At 40.4% G+C, this 24,146-nt stretch overlaps 1 protein-coding gene across 1 annotated transcript in view; it reads left to right on the forward strand.

Annotated features, from left to right (window-relative positions):
• Positions 1–23,506, forward strand: part of kiaa1549lb (KIAA1549-like b) — a 57,739-nt gene extending 34,233 nt beyond the window's left edge. The window contains exons 6-22 of the mRNA XM_040132320.1: positions 205–338; positions 1,076–1,244; positions 5,455–5,514; positions 7,035–7,186; positions 7,738–7,909; positions 8,337–8,500; positions 9,684–9,719; positions 11,296–11,486; positions 14,678–14,808; positions 15,737–15,861; positions 16,734–16,960; positions 18,045–18,177; positions 20,254–20,631; positions 20,717–20,811; positions 21,236–21,384; positions 21,592–21,743; positions 23,243–23,506. Of these exons, the coding sequence (XP_039988254.1) occupies positions 205–338; positions 1,076–1,244; positions 5,455–5,514; positions 7,035–7,186; positions 7,738–7,909; positions 8,337–8,500; positions 9,684–9,719; positions 11,296–11,486; positions 14,678–14,808; positions 15,737–15,861; positions 16,734–16,960; positions 18,045–18,177; positions 20,254–20,631; positions 20,717–20,811; positions 21,236–21,384; positions 21,592–21,743; positions 23,243–23,506 (2,732 nt within the window). The remainder of the gene's footprint in view (positions 1–204; positions 339–1,075; positions 1,245–5,454; positions 5,515–7,034; positions 7,187–7,737; positions 7,910–8,336; positions 8,501–9,683; positions 9,720–11,295; positions 11,487–14,677; positions 14,809–15,736; positions 15,862–16,733; positions 16,961–18,044; positions 18,178–20,253; positions 20,632–20,716; positions 20,812–21,235; positions 21,385–21,591; positions 21,744–23,242) is intronic.
• The last annotated feature ends 640 nt before the right edge of the window (positions 23,507–24,146 follow it).

Raw genomic sequence — 24,146 nt, forward strand, 5'->3', positions numbered from 1 at the left:
TTCAGTGGAAACTAGGATTGAGAAATAAAAAAATGTAGGCATTCCACATCAGAGCAGAAAATGACAATATTGCATGGCTCGTCAGCATCTAAGTTAGGCCATACTGTAAGTATTAAGTCATAAGAATTAAAAAAAAGAAAACCCACCATGAACAGTTTGGTCAGTGTCATTTTTATATAGGCTGATCTCGTTTCTATGTTCCAGTGCTGCAGTTTGTGGGAACAGGTGATAATCCTCGGTCCTGTCGATTCTCTCAAATGATGGAACAGAGGCTTGAGAAGGTGTTTTCAGAGGCGCAGGCCAAAGTGCTCAGCATTAACAGCAGGCTTTCTGTTCAGGTACTGTGGTGGAACAAGTGCGTTGTACTTATCACACTGTGTAGGTGTGATTGTTAACATAATGCCAGTGGGTAAACTTGTACAGTGTAGTGTTCTGGTGTCATTGTATTTAAATAGATCAAAACAATCGGATGTCACCATTTTTTGGGTGGTTTAACGTAAAAAGAACCATCCAACAACCCAAATAGAGGCTAAGATTGATGGTCTATACTAGAATAAATGTAACTTCATTCATTTTGTGCTTTTGCACATCAACATTACCATGTGTTTTGGTGATTTGGCAGCTACAAAGAGCTGCAAATTGTGTGCGGTCTGTGCAAAATTGTCCCATCAAGCTTTGCGTTTTTATCAAGAGCTGCTTCTCAGATGCAAATTAATTATGTTTAGGGAGGCAGTGTTTGTATTAATTTGTAATCAGCTGCCACATTAAAGTGCACCCTATATTAAAGCTAATTTGAATTCTATGCATGGATGAAAAAATTGATACTACAGTATTTTTGTACTCTTTCATGCCTTGCCAGTTTCCCAGCCATTGTGCTTCTCAGTGATTTTCATAATATTTGTCGATCCAAGACAGTAATTGGTTTTTTTATGTTTGTCATTTCTACGTCTCTTTGTTCTACATCTTCCAGATTTGCACATTAGAGTACTATAATCCCTAGCGCTGTGGTTTCACCTACGTTTTTTCTGTGCTGTCTTCTTTCTCTGAGCATGTACTCTTCATGTTTTCTTCCCAGATGCTGAGTGTCACCCAGGCAGCGGGCTCTCCTGCTGTGTCATTGGTCTACACTGTGAGTAATGGCACTGTCTTCCTCAATGGCACCACTGCCTCAAATCTCCTTGGTCAGCTGTCAGCTGAGCTGGTGGGCTACTTCCTCTTCTATCCACCACTTATCATTGCTGAGCGTAAGTTACAATTTGTATTCTGAAATACGTCTGTTAGTCAGGAGTAATTCAACAGCCTTACAAGAGGAGACACCAAATGTAGTTCTTGTGCTCTCTTGGGAAAGATTTGTTCTCCAGATACAAATTACATTCAACTAAAAACAACTGTTGTGCTCTTGCTTGTTTTTTCCAGGTGTTGATGCCTGCAAAAGGTTTTCTATAAACTTTTAACAAAGCATCCTTGTTTCTCATCTTCGTTTCCACACCTTTGGACAAAGAAACTGATATGTTGATAGACTTTAGCCTAGATATCGAGACCTGATCCAACCTTAGAAACTGCAGTTGATTCACATGGGCCAGATTATCTCTGAAAGTTTACATTCATCTATTCAGTGGTAGAATTTAGGAATTCAATTGCTAAGCCTGAGTGATATCCAGTTTCTCATTAATTGGATGTGTGTGACTGTTCTACTGCTTTTACGACCACAGTTGTTTTTAATGATTGAGTCACTTAAACATAGTCGATGCCACACAGTTTCACTCAAATGGCCTGGAAATTTTATGTGTAAGGATCAATGTCTAACAGGAACCAGATTTCACATTCTGGATATGTGCTTCCCTTGTGTGGTTAGTTTAAACAAAAGCCGTGGGACTTGAACAGTGTAGAGTCTTTCATGCAGGAGCCTTTTATCCGCCATTGTTCTCAGGCAATATGAAGATACATCTTCCATTATGTAACCAAACAGATGTAACATGTCATGTGTGAAGCATTTTACTTGAAATCTCTACAGATAGTAGCCAATAGCACGAGCAGGAGGAACGATCTTTCCTGTGCAGCAGTCTTTCGGGCTTGTCTACACAGGGGTCATTTCAGTCCGTTTCATGCACATCTGATGGAACAGATACGCTCATATAATCAATACATCTGTCTACACAGTCCGTGTAACTGCTTGTGTTTCACTTGTGTTACACGTGATCCGAACTGTATTTTCAAGTCTGTTTTCTTCTTTTTTTACACGTGTAAATACATTAATTGTCTGCTGGGCTCTGAGCGCTGCAAAAATGCGGCTGACCTACAACTGTGTACTGTGCCTGAACGCATCCTGTGTGGACACCTACAGAGGACTGAAGCTGCTGCTGCTGCTCTGCTAATGTGCTGCTCATGCTACGCCTCCCTCCTGTGTAGACATGGTATTACAGGTTATATGTGTGAAAGTGGCCTCAGTGTTTTGAATAATGTGATCCTATGTAACCAAACCTCCGTCTCATCAAGCTCAAGGAAGCCTGGAGAAAACCTATGAAAAGACATGTTGGGTCAAGCGGACAGGCAGCCATTAGATTGGCTATGGATTTGAACAGGCCCATGCCTGGAAATAGAACCTGTGGTTAGGTTTCTGTTCAAGCAGAAATAAGTCTCCCTAGCTTCATTTCAATGGTTTCTAACAAGCTACAGTGCTTTAATTTTTTCCAGACTCTGGTCTTTGGTCTTTGGTCTTGGACTTTGACAAGACAGTGCTTTGGCTTTGCAAGATCCTGCTCAGGATCACAGCAGAGCTGCTGCTTGAGCTATGAATTAAGCCAGGGGCTCCCCTGTATTACCATCTAGCAGAGCTCAGTCTTAATAGCACTTTTTTTAAAGCACTTCCTGAGCCCAATGGGAAAATGGGCTATGGATCTTCTCTAACCTCCCACAGTGTACCTTGCTGGACCATAATTAGAAAAATTTGGAAACCAAAAGTTCATGTTCAGTCAAGTGCTGTTAAAACAGGAGTCGATTAGATAATATCTGTCTATCTGGAAAGACACACACTGTTTCCCAATTCAGGCGCTGGTGTGCAAGGCTGAAACCTCCTTCCTTAATTAAACATCTAGCTTAGCAAAGACACCAAAATTAATGGTTAGTGCTGCCCTCTTCAACACAAATGTTCTTTCAAAAAGCAACAAAGTGGAATTTCAAATTTCACCCTGTGGGATCAATAAAGTTCATCTTATCTTATCCTAATACCAGTAAAAAAGTTAGCCAAGTTCAATGTGACTCTAGTTTAGGGTGTTAGTTGTGACTTTTTAACTTATAGCTAATGATAAACAACTGGCAAGCAGTTTAACAGGTAGGGTTTATGACAGGCTTCTATCTTTTGCCTCCTGCAGTGGCTTTTTCATTGGTCCAGATGTGATGTATTAACAGGTGGCTGATGACCAGCGGAACCAAATACCTGGTAAATAAGATACGTCACAGAGCATTCCTCCTTTATAGATGTGATAGATGCGGACTGCCTGAATAAGACAGAGAGCCCTGGATTATGGGATACTGAGGGCCACATGAGATACAGATATAAGATATAACATTTGGAGACTGCGTCTTTCAAATTGTGCAAAATGAAGGTTGCATTTCTCAACCGACTTTGATTCCTCGAAGAATGCGGCGCCTGAATTGCAATACAGCATCAGTGTCACTGTGGGCAGATAGCAGTTCTGGCTTACGCACTGTTTGAATCAAGATGAATAGAATCTCTGCTGGTGAGCATTAAATTAAAGCTCACTTTGTGTTGTGATTGAGTTAGGTTAGAAAGTGAAGTTAGCCACGGGCTGGGTGATTCGGTTGGGGAGCAGAGAAAGAGAGGAAGGCGACTAGATACAAAGAGTCAGAAACTGACATGGAGGAAAACCCAGTAAGACAGGAGGGTAAAAGAAAGAATGGGAGTGTGTCAGTGATTTTGCTCTGTTTGTTTTGTACCCTCGCCATTAGTGACTTTACACTGTTCACAGGAGGCGTGAACATATGCTGGCATTGGCTGCCTCCACACTTCAAAGCCAATTATCGCAGTAAATAATTAACAGTGGGGTATTCTCTTACCATCTTGGGCTCTGCTCTGACAGAAAAGGCCCGGTGTCTCACGCCACTCGGAAGTGCCCGTTTGTAGCTCTGAGTACTCCACCGTTCCTGTGGTGCTTGTGTAGGCTGGACTGCCGCGTTCAGCTCTTTTACGCCCCTCTCAGTTTCTCTCAGGTGGCTTTTGAGTGAGGCTGTTAGCCAAATATGAAATATTGTTTTAATAATAGCTTTCTGTTGGTGAAATGGAAGGTTTTTTTTCATTTCTTGGAATGAATTTCCAAGACATTAAAGTTAATATTTCTCATGATTCAAACTTAAAGACAGCATTGAGCTGTTTTCTGGCAGCGTTGCAGCCCTGCGTAGCCATTAAATGCCCTTACTGTTCCTCTCACCCTGAACTCCCCACACGCCGCCCCTCTCTCCTCTCTCCTGTCATGCCTGAGTGTACATTTCTGTAGTGAGTCTGCTTTCACAGGCCAGCGATATAGCATTCCCCCAAACACTGCACCAGCCTCCAGAACAAAAGCTTAATCAGGCAGGAAATAGATGTAAGAGAACACAGAGACAACCAGAGCTCAGGCAGCTGAAAACTGTCCTTGCTTCTGTATTTGTCTGACATGCAGTGATAATTAAGCTTTGAACTGATATCTCAACCCTAAAAAGTGTAACAAAGTGTAAACTGTCCCCCTTCTTCATGAAAGGTTTCAGAAGTGTTCGTGTATTTGGCCTAGATTTACAAGCACTGGTTACTCAACTACAAAATCTCTGGCTAGTGAGACCGCACCACTTGTTGGAATGATAACCGTACAGTTGCAGCAGTGAAATGATTTTATTATTGCTCTTGATTTGATGATTTTATATTCTTACTACTTTTTTATAGTCCATTAGGTCCTAATGACTTAAACAAAAGCAGCGGGTTATTGGTCAGAGCTTGAAATTGTAAAATGAAAACAGAAATGTGTAAAACCAAATGTAAATTACACTGCATTGTGAAAAGATGATCATGTAATATTTTAGATTTAACTTTATATTCAGTTTGTAGTTTTTTTTTTGTTTTTCTGTTTTTTTTTTAGCATAATCTTTACCATTTGTCTCCTTATTTTTTACTCATTTAAAATTCAATTTAACTTTTTTAATTTTCACTTCTCATGTTCAGTTTTATCTTTTTATTTTAAAATGTATTTTGATATGATCATTTATTTTGCTACAGGAAAAATAAAATGATCGCATTACCAAAAAAAAAAAAAATCTATACAGAAAAATAGATAAAAGAGCTTTATGAAGATTTAAAAGTAGGTTAGGGGTAATCAAAATGAAAATGCTATGGTAATACAAAGATTAAATGTTTTTTGGTTTGTTTGGGATAATGATGATGTTTTTCTGTCTTTTTCTTTGCAGCACTGGAGTATCACAATCTGAACACGTCCATTGCAACCAGAGACTTCTGGGTTATCACAGGTAGGGATGTCATCGTTTATTTATTTGTTCATTTATTTTACTTCTGATGGAGCTTATGTATGTAATGTTGGAGAATACATCCATTATATTGCAGAAAAAAATCCTGTTTGACCCTGTCATGCTGCAGTGGCCATATTATCTGCTTATGAGTCTCCGGTGGTACACGTTTGACAAGTTGTCAAATGCAAGCAACTCCTTCTTTACTACTTCATGGCACAGAAAACAGCTGAGCAGGATGTATGTGGCAGAAATGTACCTATTCAGTTGTGAATTTCATGCTGGGCTCATTTATGGGAACTTTAAGACATAATGAGTCTGCTTATGTTTACAATCTAAACTGTCTCTTTTGACAGGAGGGATTATATTTATAGGACTCCTGGGTGGTTTACTGTTTAGTATTTAACTCAATGGGCTTTATGAATGACTAAATATGTCTACTGAGCAGCAAGAATATATTTCACAGTGTTCAAAGGCCCCCACACTGCTGTACTGTATAATGGATTGGCCTTTCAGATCATGCTGTGTAGCTCTTAACCCTGCACTTGCTGCGATGAGAGGCCGAGTCAGTTCAAGGTCATCCCCTAGATAATAGGATTTAGTCACACTGAACAAGATGTACACCCAGGATTACTGCCTTTCAACTGTTGATTAAACCGAAAAGATTAAAGACTCCAAAACAAGCTTCCAGGAAGCACAAGCCATTATTCATCATTAGCTTATCAAGTTGTTATGGCCAATAACAAATTTCTCTATTACATTACCACCAGACACAGATCAGCATGAGCTTTCCTTGAAACCATACAGACTGGGGATCCTCTGTTGGTCTCAAAATAGTCACACAGTGGAAAAACACAACAATCTGCTCTTCAAGCAGCAAAAGTTTGACATGATCAGATGTAAGTGGGGGTGGGAGAAAATCTGGTACAAAAAAAGGTGGATATTACATTAGTATAGAGCGTTTTGTTAAGGAGACAGTGTGTTTCAACTGAAGCGCCTGTCAGATGGCTAAACAGCGTCTGAATCCCCTCCGCCCAAAACTTTCAGATGTTGGAACTGGGATTGCATCCGACAACTTTCCGAAAGCAACAGTTCAACAAGCACGGCTGCTTCAAACAGTGACATAGTAAACGGGGCTTACACTTCTCTCTCAGGACTTCTCTTTTCATTTTTGTCACTTTTCATGTGTACAAACGAGTGTAATACTGAGTGCCTTCGGGGAAAGATTTCCTCTACGGCAGCAGTCTTTTCACCCCGTCATCGAGTGTGTTCAGAACAGCCATAAACGCTCTTGCCTTCAGACGTGATCGGACGGGCCCTTTGCATGAGCTAGTTCGTTTTCAACATACCCCAGCCTTTACAGTCTTAAAAGTAGTTTTTGCATTTTGGATTTACAGTAAATGGGTACATGTGCTGTGTATGTATGTAATGCTCAAGTGTCTCTTTGCCACTCATATACACACACATTATCGCGTTATCTAATTCTGCCTCTATCTCTTTGTTTTTGCCACTCTCTTTTGCAGTGATCCAGGATGTGGATAACGCCAGCCTGGAGGGACAGTACCAAAGCTTTGCCAGTTTAATGGAGCAGCGGCTGGCAGAGTTGTTTGTGTTGGCAGGCCAGCAGGGCAATCGTTTTAGACGAGCCACTGGTGTAGGCAGCTACACTGTCCAGGTAAGGAACTGGCATTGGCAGTCCTCAGGGAATGCCAGGTCTGAGTTTCTCTGGAAGAACAAACAGTCTGCGATGCAGAGGGTTAGGGAGTAAAAAACAATCAGTCATTTTAGATTCTTATTCTTATGTTTTGCCTGAATGCCCTGGCATGTCAGTCAGAGGTCTAATGAAAGCATGGATCCAAAAGTTCTGTTGGCTTATTTCTTAAAGTATGAATATTTCATGAGATATACACTTTGATACGCACACGCTTGTATGATTACTTGGGGTCAGCCCCTCATAATTAGGGAGCTTCTCAACTCATCATCCGCTAATTGCTCATCAAAACAAACCAGAGGTTGAATGTTTAACTAAACAAGCACTCTCTGTTGTCCATGCGTTTTTTCCTCCTATGAGACTATATGCCTAAATTCATGGTTTGACTTTTGTTTGCTTTTCTGAAATATAAGCTGCTTACTTACAATGAACCAGCCATTCAGTATCAGCTGATATTGAGTGTATTGTAGTTGAAGGAAACATAGTGTATGCCATCTCTTTTCTTTTCCAATCAGATGGTGAGCATCCGTAGGGTGTCAGGGTTGAAGAATCCAGCTGAGATGACCTATTACGTCCAGCACAATGGCATTCCTTTAGCGGGTGCGTCAGCTGCCAAGGTCCTGAACACAGTGGATTCTCAGACCATGGCGCTCACCCTGGGCTACTTTGTCCAGCTGCAGGCAGAACGTAAGCACAGCGTCGTTCTAGCATCTGACAAGTAGGCAAAAGGACAGAAACATGGACAGACACACATGCAAAGCACAATGCATGACTCATGCTGAGTTTAGACAGAAGAGCTGGTGCTGGGATGAAGGGAGGAGAAGAAAAGGTTGAGAAAGCTCTTTGCTCTCTAATCTCTCTGAAATGCTCCCGGCACAACATTGTTTGTCTGGGCTGCAGTGCTGCTCACTGCTATGTGAAGGGGGGAAGAGGGTGAGACAGAGTTGGTCAGGAGAGAGCGGGAGAGAGAGCATGCTGCATTCTCTTATAGATTGTTGCCTACAATAGCTGAATCAGGCTCAATGTATCAGGTTGAGCCGTATGCAGTGTCACTTAGCGTGGGTGTGAAGGATGCTTCTGCTTTTGTCATGTAAAAGTGTTTTTCTTTTTTCAGCGGTGGTCAAGAACCCTCCTAATAACCTGTGGATACTCGCCGCAGTGTTAGCGCCCATCGCTGTAGTAACACTCATTATCATCATCATCACAGCTGTGCTGTGCAGGAAGAATAAGAATGACTTTAAAGCTGATGCCATCGGCAACCTCAATCCTCGAGCAAAGGTATCTCTCTTCTCTTTCTATGTATCAACCTGACCATCTTGAAGTAGACTAGAGCGGAAAAGATAATCATACCGGCTCTATTTTCATAATTGATTCATTGTTTCAATTATTTTTCAGGCTTCTCAGATGTAATAATTGGCTGCCTTGTCTTGGGTTTACATCGTTGTAAACTGAAATTTGTTTGGATTTTTGATTGTTGGTTAGACAAAACAAGATATTCGAAGACCTTGGGCTCTGGGAAATTGAAATGGGCATATTTCACTAATTTCTGACACTTTAGTACAAAATGATTAATGGATTCATTGAGGAAATAATCAGCAGATTAATCGATAAAGAAAATAATATTATTTGTAGCCCTAGAGTAGGCATTTATGACTTTAGCTATAGAATGCAGACTGTGTAGTACAGTACGCATCAGTGAGTGATGGAAGTCTGCAATGATCAATGTGTGGGTGACTTTTTGTATGCAGATGAAGGTAACGCTTTATTTTATGGGTCCCTAAAGCCTGATTAAATTCCAAATAATTTTTTTCGGATGTTACCAGGGTGTAACAATGTAATTTGATTATAGGTAAAACAGAGAGTGATCAGTTGGTACGCTTCCAATTAATTCCTAATGCTGAGCTAGGGGAAACTTGAGACGTGTAGTCAGAGGATAGCAGGTGAGCTGAACGTGCAAATCGTGAAATGTGTCTACAAACAAACATACAGTTTAGCATTTTTGAAGAATAAGACGTTTACAATAATAAATGAATGATGAGCGGATATTTACTGGGATTTAAATGGAGCAATATCCAACTTTCATGGAAATTCCTCCACAAATTAATAATAAACTCAACATACCTAACTTATCTAGCTAAAATAAGGATCTCACAATTGACCCTCTATTTTTGCTGTGACAAACTACATGGTTCTTCTTTCCAGAAAACTTTCAAGGAAATATTAGGAAACAGAGATAAAGCATTAACCAGATAACTGAATTTTGTATTGTTTGTTGTGTTTTCTGTATTATGTTCGGTATTATCTATGTAATTGCATCTGTATGACCTGTTGTAATGCTTCGGCAGGTTCATAGTCAATCGAAACTTGAACACGACACACACACACACACACACACACACACACACACACACACACACACACACACACAGTTTAAAATATTTTCTGTTTCTCTCGCTTTCAGATGGCGTATCGGAGAGATGTGGGCTATTATCACCAGGTATCTGCCTTTCTCTATTCTCTCATCTGTTATCGTCTTTAGGGCTCAGCTGTGCCAGCAGGAGGATTTGAATGGGATTCTGAGCAAACATCACCTATGATATATTTAAATAAATCCTGCTGTGCTGATGAAAACTAAGGATATGACAAGCACTTTGGAGTATCAAACCTTTTTGGGATGAAAGGCTGGTATTGCCTATTCTTCTTATAGCAGTCTCCAGAGAGCAAATTTGAAAGACTAAGCTTTACAGAGAATGGTTATTACGGAGATCGGTTTTCAAGCACAATGAGTGCGTGTGTCTATGTGTACACTGACACTTGTTTGTTCTGTGTGGAGAAGATTGAAAACAGTTTTCATTATTGTAGCATCAAAGGCGTCACAATGTCCTAATCAAAGTTATCTCTCCACCTCCATGTCTGTTGTTTTCTGTGCTCACTGGTTTACTGTTATATGTCAGTGTAGAATAATGAAAATGCACAGTATAACACTCAGCACATACCACTGCTTTATTTATGGAATTTCATTAGAGAGAAAGCCATACAATCTTCTGTATTAAACAGTGAAAGCAACTTCAGTGCTGCTTTCAGCCCAGTTATTGTTACAGAAACTCTGAGGTCCTGCTAAGTCTTGTCATGTAAAAAACACCAAAAAACGAGTTTCTTCTGACAAACTAACATTTTAGGCAGTGTAAAATTTTGGTTCTTTCCAATAAGTAATGTGAAAATGCTCAGCAATAGTGACACCTAAAATTTAAATGAGACTCTTGAACTACCTCCTCTTTGTTACTTTCAGTGTCTGTAAGCCAAACACTTTCATCACTTACACTTTTTAGAATTTCCGCTTTTGAGAGCAGCAACAGTAGTTCACACTTTAGTTAGTGAACTGAGAAAGTGGATCCTCCTACTCTGTACGTGTGTGTTTGTGCAATTGGAAGAAAGAGGATGCATGTTCTTCAGTCAGGGGAGTATCACATGTTGATTTTGCACCGCGGTTTAGCTGCATTGAGGCTGTGATGTGTGTCTGACAATTTATGCGATTAGAGTGGTCCTAAATATTTCAGTGTGTGTGTGTGTATGTGTGGGTTTGAACTCTTTTGGTCCCTTCTGTACCTTTCTCTATAAACATGTGGACATATTAATAGAGAAGCATGTTAGGTTAGGTAGAACACCACGGGTCCTCTTCCTCCTCCCTATTATCCTCTAATGTGTTCCATCTTTTAACTAAGTCTGCAAACCTCGTCTTGTCACCGCCCACTGTGAGTTATTTGTTTGACAAGAATTTGGAAGAGGATGAAAAAGGGCCTCAGTTAAATCAATGCCTATCTATTTCAAGGCAGAGCAGCATAGTCATCTCAGTTCAGTTCCTTAAATCCTCTGGACAACTCTTAAAATGATACACTTTTGCAGCTATTTTGAGATGTCTGTCTATGTGACACTTCTGGTTGTCTAATGTATGTCTCTCTTTGTTGTTTCTCATAAATGAAGACATTTTATGAGCACAGGTATGTGAAAGGAAGTCAGTCTTCCTAAAGCTGTCCCTTTTGCCTTTCTCCATTTTCACTCAACCTGTCCACCAGCCAGTCCAGGGTTTTGACTATGCCAAGCAGCACCTGGGCCAACAGGGAGGAGACGAGGAGACCCTGCCAGTCAGTCAGGATACCTTAGTGATGTCCCTACAAATTCGAGACACGCCACTTTCACTAGAAAAGGCCCTGCAACAAGATGGCACTGCCAACAAGAAAAGCCTCACCGCTGACAAACACAAAAGGTATCGTGATCTCTATACATGGTCGCCTCCTTATGCTATAGTCTGTATCACGAAAAATACAAAAAATGTGAAAAAAAAAAAGGTCTAAAAAATTTTAACTTTATAAACTACAACATTTAGACAATTTTCACATTTTCAGGAACAAAGGACTTAATTGACTTAACAATGCTGTTATCAAAGTTAAATAAAATCTTGACTTTATCCAGATGATTTTCTCCCTAGAATAAAGTTTTATTCTGGATGTACTGTAGGTGAAGCAATACCTTATTGATATTCAATCTAACAGAGGATAAGATTTATTTTATTTTGGAGGTAAGATTAAACACTGCATGATTATTATTTGTGACAGTTAGAATGTCAGATTAAATTAAAAGTAATGAAATATTAAAAGAAATCAAGGACTCAAAAAACATTAAAACATGAGGAGACAGTCGATTTAAAAAGATGTGTGTTTGTCTACTGATTAGTGCATGTGTATGTGAACTAATGGGCATAGAAATTATGGGTATGAAATAGCCTGGGGCAGCTTCATGGCAAACAAAACACAACAGTACATATAAAACATTGTTTAAATTTATCAGAGCTCATCTTTGAAGTACATACTTCACTTTGGATAAATGCAAGTTAAGGTGTTCAAAGTCAGCATACATACAAGTGCATTTAAAATTTTTAGAGTTGAACTGAAATTTGAATTCTCTTCACGTTTTGTGTAAGAACAAATATTTACCATAATAATAGTGCAGTCATTGTTCATAACTGGGATAAAATATTATTAGATCCTTAACACTAGCTTGGCAAAAGATGTAGAGTTTAAGGTGAGGATAGTGCAGAGGAAAGGCCAGGCTCAGCTATGTATTTTCAGACTTGGCTCTACTTTCGTCATTCTCAGCTGCATTTGTCTTTGTTAACATGTTGACATGTTAGAAAGAAATGTGTTGATTCCTCAATCAGATGATAGTCAGCTGAGTCCTGTCACCTTATTTATTTATTCAGAAATCTCCTTCAACAGGGATTAATGGCGAACATCCAAAGTGTAATATATTTGTTTACAGAATGGCCTCAAGGATTGCTCCGCTGCTCTGTCAGAAAGCTCCTTGGTCGCATAGGGAGAGGCAGGACGATAAAACACAAAGATCCCTCTAGCCATATTGTCTGTCCTCGTTCTACCCTGATGCTGAATGATAGGCAGTCATTAACAGATGTATGGGCAGGTAAAATTGAGCATTTTTCTCATCTGACAGTCAGTAGTGGTGTTTCTGAAGTTAATTGCCATGTTAAATCAGGCTAAATAGAAGCAAAAGGGCATCATTTTTCAAAGCAGTGTGGGATAATGAGATCCAATGAAATTAATGTGACAGAACAGGGAATCTAGGGAATGAAAATCCTGCAGAAATGATTTTTGAGTCTCCTGAGGCAGCAAAAATTGTTTATTAGTTATTTATCAAAATATTGGTCTTAAAGGTTCCTGTCTATTTATGAGATCATGTCTTAAGACGTGATCATTCATTAGTGTTTATCCATTTTTCAACCAGCTATATGCTGGACATAACAAGGTTCTCTTTTGCCTGCTTTTTCATAAATTACTCAGGGATAGTAACGTCATACATGAAAACCAAGAGACAAGATACACTACAGCATAATATGTAGCAAGTTTTTCAAAAATGAGCTTGAATGTGGTTGACTCTACTGATGTGCTCAGTTTGGATTATGAGATGAAAATCCGAAAAACATCCAATGACACCGCATTAAGCCCAACAGATGCATGTCAAATCAATCATTGAACAATGATGAGTGTTTAGGTGTAACATGCCTCTCTAAACACCTGAACCAGGTGAACAGTTATCTGAACTATGTGCGTAGAGTATTTTTAGCCTCAGTTTTACTGAGAAAACTGATTTTGGTGGATAGTAGATAGGAGAACTTTGGCACTTTTACGTCAGTCACTGTGATTTTCCAGTTTTATAATAGAGAACAGTGGTAGATAAACATTTATCCTAGAATATGGAGAAAACATGACAGTATTTTGTTTTAGATATTTGCTACTATGCAACATATGTTATAGCTAGTGGAAACAATTGTGTGATGATGCCATGAGGTTAAAGTTATTATTTAACTTCAAAAAGGTTTAGATAGTATAACAGATGCTAGTAGATAGTATAAACAAATGCTGTACAGTAATACCTAAAATTACTTCTTCCTCTCTGAAGTCATCCCTTCATTTGTACTAAGGTCAAACATCTGTCATCCACTTAACAACAACGTGGGATCAAACATACAACCCTCTCAAACAGCCAATGTAAATGTTTTCTTTACACCTCAATTAATTTTTTACACATTACACATCTCTGTCGAGCCTGCGACTGGTGCATGGAGCTAGCTCTCTGCAGCACTGCCTCAACTAGAGCTGGGGAGGGCAGCCGCCATTCCACTGACTCTCTTTGCTGTTATCATTTTTACCAGACAATTAGGGGATAGACCATGGTGCTTTGATGTCACTGTCAGCCTCGTGGTCCTCTGAGCCGCCGCTTGATCAGCTCTAATTCCAACTACAGTACAGTGTTTGAAGCTAGTGGAACAACAATTGGATAAAGCAATTGTTTGTCCAATTAATGGAAGAGCCAGTCTTGCTTCACCCTGGTCATGAACGCACACTGGTTTTGAAGCACAATACTGTATATCCACAATGCATATGTGGTAGAGTCACATGAACATAAAAATGCACAGGTTCACAAATGCAAACATGTAGATAAATGTGCAACGACGCACACATACACACACTACTCTGCAAGACAATCACTAGATTTCAGCATTATTATCCAAAAATTTTAAACTTGACCAATTGATAACTGTTTTTAAGGTTTTTGGTCTTTTTGGTGTTGTTAATTTTTTGAGCATTTCACTGTAAAACCAGTGGGTATCAATTAACAAAACCTTAACACAAAGGATTAATTAGTCTCCATTTCACTGCTATTCTTTGAAAACAGCAGTGTGTACTGATGGCTCTAATATGAACACACATTTTTTCATTATGAAAAAAAAAATACAATAATAATATCTTATGTTTACCGGACTCAGGCTTGAGAGAGGAGGAGAGGAAGGTGAGGTTGTTAAAGGGAGGGATGACATAACCTGGCTGCATGCCCAGCTTCCCGAGAGCTCACCGCCTTTCCTGTTGCTATGGTTACTTGCAGCAAGTTGCCGAGCGAGGATGGTTCCGTCATCAGCAACGAATCAGAGAAGCTGAATTCCGGCAGGGGTTTGACAGTGCCGAAAGTCACAGCACAGCAGAAACTGACAAAGGAGGAGGCGCGCAAGAGGGACGGTGAGAGTCACACGCTGATGCAAATACGAATAATTTGCAGGCCAAGGAGCAGTAGGTCAGGTGTGTCACAAATGCCAAAAAATCGTGTCCAATTCCCTCCTGCCTGAAAAACGCTGCCGATTTCGCATGCGAACAGGTACCCTAAGAGAAAGGCACTGCCACTGCACCTTTTTTTTTTATAGACAGAGAGGTAGCCAGTCAGCAGTAAGCAGAGATGGACCTGATGAATATGCATGAGACAGACACTCTGCTGACATGATAAACTATGTCGGAGTATTGGATGCTGTGATACACTGGCAGAAACACACACACACACACACACACGCATTCAGTAATGCAAAAAATAAAAGATGCAGAGAGACCATATGATGTCTCACATCTCATGTTCCTCTAAGATGCTGTTTAAGTAAAAGCCTTCCACACATTGAACTATTCACTGTTCTATTCTAGTCCACTGAAGCTGGTGGGTGTGAGTTAAATTACTCAAATTAAAATACTCTGCTTGTAAATTCGATGGTGCTCTCAAGATTATGATTTTCTTAATGGGCGGATTTGAATAATACATCACCTGAGTTAAGGGAAACCAGAACTGAATCCAGTTTGTCTGATGTCAAATAAGGAATAAAAGTGCAAAGTCAGTTTCTTTTATCTATCACAGAGATGCCTTGCCACAACCTTGGAAGCCAAAACTATCTTTGTGATCTATTGTCTCCGTCCACCACTTTACTTGCTGATGCAGATGATTGATGTTTCACATAATCCCACAGTGTCAGCCACAGAGAGACAAGGTGATGAGAGCAGGGGGAGGGGTGGAGGCAGACAGAGAGACAAAAAGGGAGTGAGACAGTTTGTTCGTCTTTGACTGACAATGTAATGATTAGAGGTATTTGTAGTTTCTTTGTGAGTGAACTCCCTCTTTGATCTTCAGATCCATATGACACCTCCTCGGGCTCCCTGCAGCTCATTTCCGTAAAGCCTATGGTGGCTCAGCCCAGCTACTCACACGCTGCATCATCTGACCACAGCCAGGACTCAGCCATTGTCAATGGAGAGGTGATGTACCTGCACACATCCGTTTGTAGAGATACTCAGACTTACAGGCACATAGACACAAATACGGACATAAATACATGAACATGTATGCACACATCTATTTAAAAAACAACAACTATCTATCAGCTTCTCACTGTGAGCAGTGTTAAATTTTTACTAAATACTAAATATTTTTTTATACTAAAGATTTTTGCTTATTTAGATGTGAATATTGAATGTAATATAGAAAAAGGATTTCAGGGGCTTATAAACTGCATTGATTATGTGAGATTAAATAGAAAAGAGAAAAGAAAATGTACAGAATTGTTTTAAATTAGTTACAGGATTTGTGAAGATACAGTAGGTTAAGATTACTGTGTGATACTGTGTTTAAATCTTAAGAGGAGCATTTTCTTGCCCTCATCACCAACATATTTTTGCTAGTTCTCTATTTTAAAATATATATGTTTACATGAATTGTGATCTTATCCAAGTTTTATTCTCCAAAAAAATTCAATAATACAACTTTTACAGTAAACCGTTATTACTAGATCAAAGCACAGCTGGAAACAGTTGGATCAATAACGTACTGCAGCACGCTTTTGAATTTTTCATTTTTTATTTCTATTATTCTTTTCCTCCATCTGTAAATTTGAAGCCATATAATAAACATGAAAAATAATAAATATGTTCTGAATCTTTCTGACTGTGATTATTGCATAACAGTTTCATTTTTAGAGCTTCGTATTCTCATGAACCCTCTGATCTTTCATCGACACATGCCTTTTCAGACAAAGAAGAACCATACCATACACAGCAAGAAGTGGCTTGCTTCTGTTTCCATTCTGATCTCCCCATGTTCCTTTGCATCCTGCACTCTTTCCTCTCTGCAGGTGAACTTGGCCCTGAAGCAGAAGTCAGACATTGAGCACTACAGGAACAAGCTGAGACTGAAGGCTAAGAAGAAGGGCTATTATGACTTCCCCGCCACTGACGGCAGCAGCAGTCGAGCCCTGGCGCAGAGACAGCGGCACGGCCATGAGAGGGCAGCCGGTGAGCATGGCAGACCACTGGAGCCTGATGATGAGCGAGGTTCCACTTATGTCAAGTCTCACAGGAGGTGAGGGGAGAGTGGAAAAGCAAGTGGAACCTGGGTTTGGCTGAGTGTAAACAGAAAGAAAAAAATCCATTGTTTACGTAAGAGTGTGAGGAGACTTCTCATAGAGGGATACAGTTTGAACAGTCACAATGTTTGTTGGTGGAGTTTCTCACCATGGCCAGTTATCTGTAACTGCTGACCCCTGCCTTGTCATATTATTTTATAGATACGTGAAACTGTCCCCTCTAACGTTGTCATTATCCTGTCTTAGTAGGCATTGAGAGACCCATCAGGTCTGTCCGATTAGTATGATTCAAGTCCCAAGCTTCCATAATGGAGATAAGAGGATTGGCAGGGTGTCGGATGGTCCACTATGCTGCTTCTGTCCTGCTTCTGCTTTACAGATGCACATAAGAATGGACAGTCTTTGCATATTACAGATTTAGGTCAAGTGTGCAAACAGTCTTTTCCACACCAGATTAACATGTACCCATACCAGCTGAATTTAGAGCAGAAAGCAACTTTTGAATTTTGGCTTGTGTGTTAGTCAAGGGTTGGATGGCTGTGTTTATATCCCGCCCTGGTGAGCAAGATAAGGATTTAAGCAGCTATTCACTGTCGAAATTAGTCTGTGGCTGATCAGCTACAGCAACAATATGCATTCCCCCAGCTGAAGTGATCACACCAGAGCACATTTGCTGATATGTATCTTGTCCTCAGTCATTGATTGTACATTGTTGTTTTGTTGTACTAGATGCTTTATCAGTACTGTATTTTACTGTGTGAAAAACCACAAGGCTATTCCCACATCTGGCGTGTGGTATAACATTTAGAGAATCTCCTTATGAGAAATATATTCTATTTGGCAGGTATCTAAATTTATATGACTTTCTGAAAGGGAATCAAATACTTGTCCCAACCTTGTTCATCATGTTTGGCACAATGAAGTTGAGAAGGTTTATTGTACCAGACCTTCCCTCCACCTCCTACTCCCTTTCACTGCAGGCACACTAAAACTATGGCTCAAAGTAGTTGAAATGTTTTAACTTAATAATTACCCAAGGTCCTATTTTTATTGAATCCAATCCTCACTCTAATTTTGCAGGCAGTCCCAGGTAGGGCAGATGGCCTATCGCAGCAGACAGAGTCTGAGCAGTCCCAGTCCTGGAGGAACAGAGATGGACCTGCTTGTTATGAGGGAGAGACCCAGGAGAGGCATCCGCAATAGCGGCTATGACGTGAGTCACGTGTCATCACCCACCGACCCTGTCTCCCAACAAGATGCAGTTAGTGTTCACCATTTTGAAAACGTAGTGCCTACTAGTACTCTAACAAAGTGATTGACAGACCAACAATGTGTTGGTACTTTTTAAACAATATCAGGTATTTCGCAATATACATTTAGAGTGCTGATGCACAGGCGATGTACTAGCAATATTAGCTTTTACTTATGAATCACATATAAACTCATACAAATACAAAAATTTGTTGATTTATATGCTTGTTACAAAATTCAGATGATAATTTAAAAAAACCTGATGCTACTGTTTTCACTCTAGTAACATTTAAAATGTAAAAATAGAAAAGATCATTATCAATCAGTGCTAAATCTGCACCTTATTACCCTATTTAAGACAGTGCAGCAACGGAGCTAGAAATCAGACATATTCTGCTCAGGTGTGGTTTCGAGTGTGCCACAGCAAGCTGAAGGAGGAGAAGTGGTTCATTCATAATTAAGAGTTAAAATTTATATGGTCCTGTCGTTTTGATATATAATGCATCTCAGGATGGCTGGTTTATGTGTCCACTCTTTTATTGTTCCATTATGGCTCTGTGTATGGCTCTTCCTGGCATGAAATCAGAATACTACTATGCAAGCTCCCAAGAAACCTCGATTGGACCTTTCCTAAAGAGGGTTTTCATTCTGAGCTGTTCCTTCTGTAAAAAATTATAAGCCATGATAGAACTGTTCCACTAAACTGCTTTTCACCTGCCAACCATTTTGACCCGTCATAGCAAGAAAAACACAGGTGTAACTGGCTCTGGTATCACGCATGTTGGCTCATGCTTACTGGGACACTTGTGCGGAACATTAATGTTATTATATAATCTTGTGCTTTTTATTCTGTTGCGAGTCAAATGTCTGCTGTGAAAATAGCCTCTTTTGCATTTGATTTAGAAATATCAGGCACTTCGGACTACAGGTGGTGTGGTTTTTTACTTGCTGTGGCTGAACTCGGTGTAGCTAACTGTTCAGCTCTGTTAAAAATATAGTACAATAGTCGGTACAAGCCACCCAGTCCACTTTCAGAACCCCCGGCCCTGTTGATCACAGTGGGACTAGTGTACCTGCAGGCCCCATCTCTGCAGATGCAAGTATCTGCCATTTCTTGTTGGAGGGGGCGCTGATTTATGAGGTGCACTACGCTAGATCTCCTGTGGCTACACTCTATTCGCACAGGAAGTAGGGCAGCCTCAACTTGTACTAATTTGTCATTAAACTTAAGGACGGCATAAATGGAAACAGAGGTTGGGAGAAGGAGTAAGAGAAGAGGGTATTTAAAAAATGCAGGGACTTTGGAAAATGTGAAAAAGGATGGGATAGATAGAGTGAAGTAGCAAGTAAGTGGTGCAGACTAAGAGACAATGAATATGCGGGGGAGACAGGGTAATGATTGTACTGAATGTAGAGTAGATGAGAGAGAAGATACAAAATAGTACTACCACACATACAGTGGGTCTCCAGCAACTACTTAAATATTGCTGGATTGTTTATAAGTGCCGAAAAGTGCAAGTTAGCATTCACAGAAACAAACTGCCCGGTTGTGGTGCTGAACCTACTATGACCAGGCAGAAACACAGCTGGATCAAACTCTTCCAACTGGCTTGTCTCAGAAACTACTATAGCTCAGGCGACACCTTGTCAACAACCCACTGAGAGAATGACAGGAAATGTTATAGAACTTGTAATTTTCCAGCTTTCTCAGGGTGTATCTGTTAATATCCCGCTAATCAATAAAGAGATGTTCAATTTTCTAATTTTTGATCCAGGTGTAAATTAGAACATGCCTCCCCAGGTGGCTGCTGTACAGATTCACCCATACAAGCCATTTCTATAAAACTACCATGGAATTTGGGCACTTTACTTTTTATTTAATTGTGCCCACGTTTAATATTCTTTTATTCTTGTATGTATGCTCGATTCCATGTTGTTTGTAAGTGTGTTTCCTTATAAATCCGATCATTTGCAAATGTTGAGTCTCAATTCATAGTGGTGTGTCTCTCTTGTGAATGTGTTTTTATATTTGTTTTAGACTGAGCCTGAGTTGATTGAAGAGACGAATGTTGACCGTCTAATAGGGCCGCGGGGATACATGTATGGCCGGGGCTTGAAAGGCCACTCAGAGACATCCACTCTGAGCTCACAGCCGTCCATTGATGAAGTGCGACAGCAGATGCACCTGCTGCTGGAGGAGGCATTCAGCCTGGCTTCAGGGGGACAGTCCACGTCCGGAAGGCAGTCCCACCACCACCACCATCCCCCTGCTGACCAATACAACCCTGCACCACCTCCCCTCCCTTATGCAGATGTGGTGACCAGTGCTCCGGGCACGATGAGCTGTGGCGGGGGGGGCCTCCAGTGGGTGCCATCGTATGGTGCAGACATGTACCAGTGGAGCCTGCCTAAACCAGTAAGTTGGCTGAGATTATTTCCCCTCTCTTAAGGACTGTGATAGAGTCTCTGCAACCTTAAATGCCTTTCATTATCTGTTTAAGGCCTTTCGCTTCACCCAGCTTCCTGAGATGGCCACGGGTTCTCCTCCCCCTTTACCACCTCGCACTGGACCTCCTCCTGGGACCTCCTTAAGACGGTAAGGCTGACTAAGACACACACACACACACACACACACACACACACACACACACACACACACACACACACACACACACACACACACACACACACACACACACACTCTCACACACACAGAGAGATGCAGACAGACAGAATCATACACGCACCGTCTGTGGCATCCCAAAGCCCATCAGATATTCCACATTTATTCACATTCAAATTCATATTCAGGGACTAGATATTCACTAGGTAATGAGCTGTGGCCAGAGTGATTTTAGGCCGTGTATAAATGTGAATATTGAACTAGTGTATTGAGAGATGGCAAGAATGTTAATAAGGTACACACTTTTTCCACATGGGATGTATCTGCCATCTAGTGACATTGGTGTAGTATTGCATCAACTCTATGTTTATGCCTCTCCCATCTCTGTCCAACTTAGTTCCACATCTGACTTGGGGCCTAAGGGAAGGGGCTCAGAGACATCTGTCACTGAAATGCAGAGTCAACATGACAACAACCCGTATGGGCTAATCACTAGAGCAGCACTTCCATCTATCACTGCAGAGCAGCCTGTGTCCAACTACTCAGGTAAGCATATGAGGAGATGACTTTGTATTTTAAAAGTAACCCATAATGCGCATTGCTTCTGTGCCAGCGTTCATCTTTCAAGAAAAGGAATATTCTGACAAAATAAAACTATTGGAATGAAAATCTTAAATTTAGTTATCCCCTGAAATGCAGTCATGAGTGAATGTGAAAAAATACACTCATCACTCTCTCTTCTCTTTTCTACAGGAAACCCAATAACAGCTGTCTACGCCATCCCAGCTTCCAGGTCCGGCTACTCAGAATATTTTGTCTCCACACCACCCACCTCCTACCATAGTCCCTCTTGGATGTCCTATCCACCTGAACCTGAGGATGTGCCACCACAGTGGGCAGACTCTGTAAGAAAGCCCCTTTTTCTTGCTTAGCAATCAGCCAATCCTCAATAGATAAATGAATGAAAGATGAGCAATTAATATTGGTTGAATAACGTGAAGAGATATCTAGATTAAACTGGGACACTCCTCAGTTTTCAAGCTTTTGTCCCAGTGCCTCCAACAGCTCTTTGTCCTAGTAATTAGCCTTTTCAAATAAAGTATTCTAAGTGACTATTGTGAAAGTTCATGAAAATTAAGGCTATATCCAGACCATGAACAGGCTAAAAAAGTGCTCTAAACAGAAAAAACTTTTCTTGGAACTATCTATTTTTAGGGTAGTAGTTGTAAGTTAAAACTTAATCAATAGTATTGCTATTTAAGGCTCCTGTCAAGACTACAAAAGGCCAGCTTTCTGGCTTTGTACAGCACAGACAAGGAGCCTCGGACAATTGAATTCTATACGTTTAAACTGAAAAATTGAATACACCATTAGTAAAACCGAAAATATTGTTGTAACTGTTTTGGACTGTTATTAAAATTCTAAACGCCACCCACACCTCCTGGTTGTCTCATAACCTCTGATCATCCCACGGAGCCAGAAAGTGAGCTACAGCAGTGAGGCAAGAATATACATTTAAAAAGAAAACAGGAACATCATGAGGGAAATACAGTATATCTGGGATGTGTATTTGGGATCGCCTCTCTATTAAAACACTCCTGTCCGTCTTGTTATGGCAGTGACATTGATTCAAAATGTCTTTTGTGCTCATGCTCCTATTTCCCCTTGAACAGGCCTGGGCCCCATTAAACAATATTCCTTAAGCATCCTTCTACCTGCTCCTCTGTTTTTCATGAAAATAACACAGGTTCCATTCGTCCTGTCAGATCTGTTATTACCCATGTGACCCTCCCTCCCCTCTCCTGCACTGGACTCTCCTTGTTTGTATGGACTGTTCTCTTTTTTCCATGTCTGTTTGCCTCTTTCAACCAGATGCTCTCACGCAATGTCTTTTTGCAGAACCAGTGTCATTTAGAAACCATTTGCTGAACTGAATTTATGGCTGCCGTTGAGTGGACACAACAAAATACCGGGGTAGTTGAGCACATTTCCTAAATGAACACCTATTTTCCTTTTTTTCCCATTCCTTGCCATATAAGTCTGACACTTAGGAGGATTTTGTATCAGTATTCATAGGTAGCCCATTTTTGGAGTTCAAACACTGTTTGAACCAAAATCCATTTCAGTATCATATATTTGTAGATATCCACACTCATTACTTTCCCTGTTATTTTGTTTCATGTATAATGATTTTTTTCCCAGACACAGCTGTGTATATTTTCCCTTATCACCCATTTAATTCTTTCTAGAATAGTGGTGCAAGAGAAAATGTTCACTCAGCAAAATAAAAAACTATCGCATATACTGTATCCTTCTAATTATCTAATTGGCAGCCATTGTTTTTGTGGGTAGTAATCATATGAGGTTCCTGTATTACAGATATCATGTCTACCCTGTTTTCCAGGTGCCCCTGCCTGGGTATGTAGAGGCTTTCCCTCATCCTCGCTACCCACAGGGGAGCCCTACCAGGCTGCCCCTGGAGTACAACCAGGCACTGGAGCAGCCTCCTGTTGCCCCTAGCACAGCATCCCAGCAAAGCCTGCCCCAGGTGGTGAAGGTCATGGACAACATGCCCCTGAGCGGCCTCTCCACCTCTGCACTCGTGCAGGCTATCCGGCAGGAGGTAGCCAAGCTGGCGAAGAAACAAAATGACATGTTTGAGTTTTAATTCCGCCCCCTTGTGTGCAGGAGATTGTTAACTGTGCACTGGTCTTCATCAGGGGCACGCAAAGGTGGCACTCCTTCAGACTGATTTTTGATGTTTGTACTGTAAAATGAACTGATCTTCTTTACCCATTGATTTCCCACTGATTCATTTCTTTTCACATACTGTTGGTGTTTTTCAGCTCCTGACTGAGAGGAATGGAAAAGATTGGGTTTTTTTTGTTTGTTTTTAAAAAAACAAACATCCTCTATTGATGATGTCTCAAGTAACTACACGCATCTCTTTTTTGTAGATATGTCAATAGGATACGCTAAACATGGAAAATTGAATTTTTTCCAGGATAAGACATTCTTTGTGGATCAGCATCAGTTGAGAAGAGAGAAAAAGTAGCATTATTGTCTGTACTGAGAGGACCAAATATTTCCTGTCAGATGTTAAGTGTAAACCACAGTGTATATGAGAATGTACAGTATAAGGACATCATGTATCTTAACTCCTTTTATAGACCAATTACCTTTAACAAGACTGGCTACATGAATATGAGTTCATACCAAATTAAACTACCACATCGCTTTTTAAAAATTCTTCAGTTTATTTTCATATGACATATCAACACCATAACAGTAACAAATACACACTGTCT

This window comes from Xiphias gladius, chromosome 1 (assembly GCF_016859285.1).
Source record: "Xiphias gladius isolate SHS-SW01 ecotype Sanya breed wild chromosome 1, ASM1685928v1, whole genome shotgun sequence".
In the NCBI taxonomy this organism is placed as follows: Eukaryota; Metazoa; Chordata; class Actinopteri; order Istiophoriformes; family Xiphiidae; genus Xiphias; species Xiphias gladius.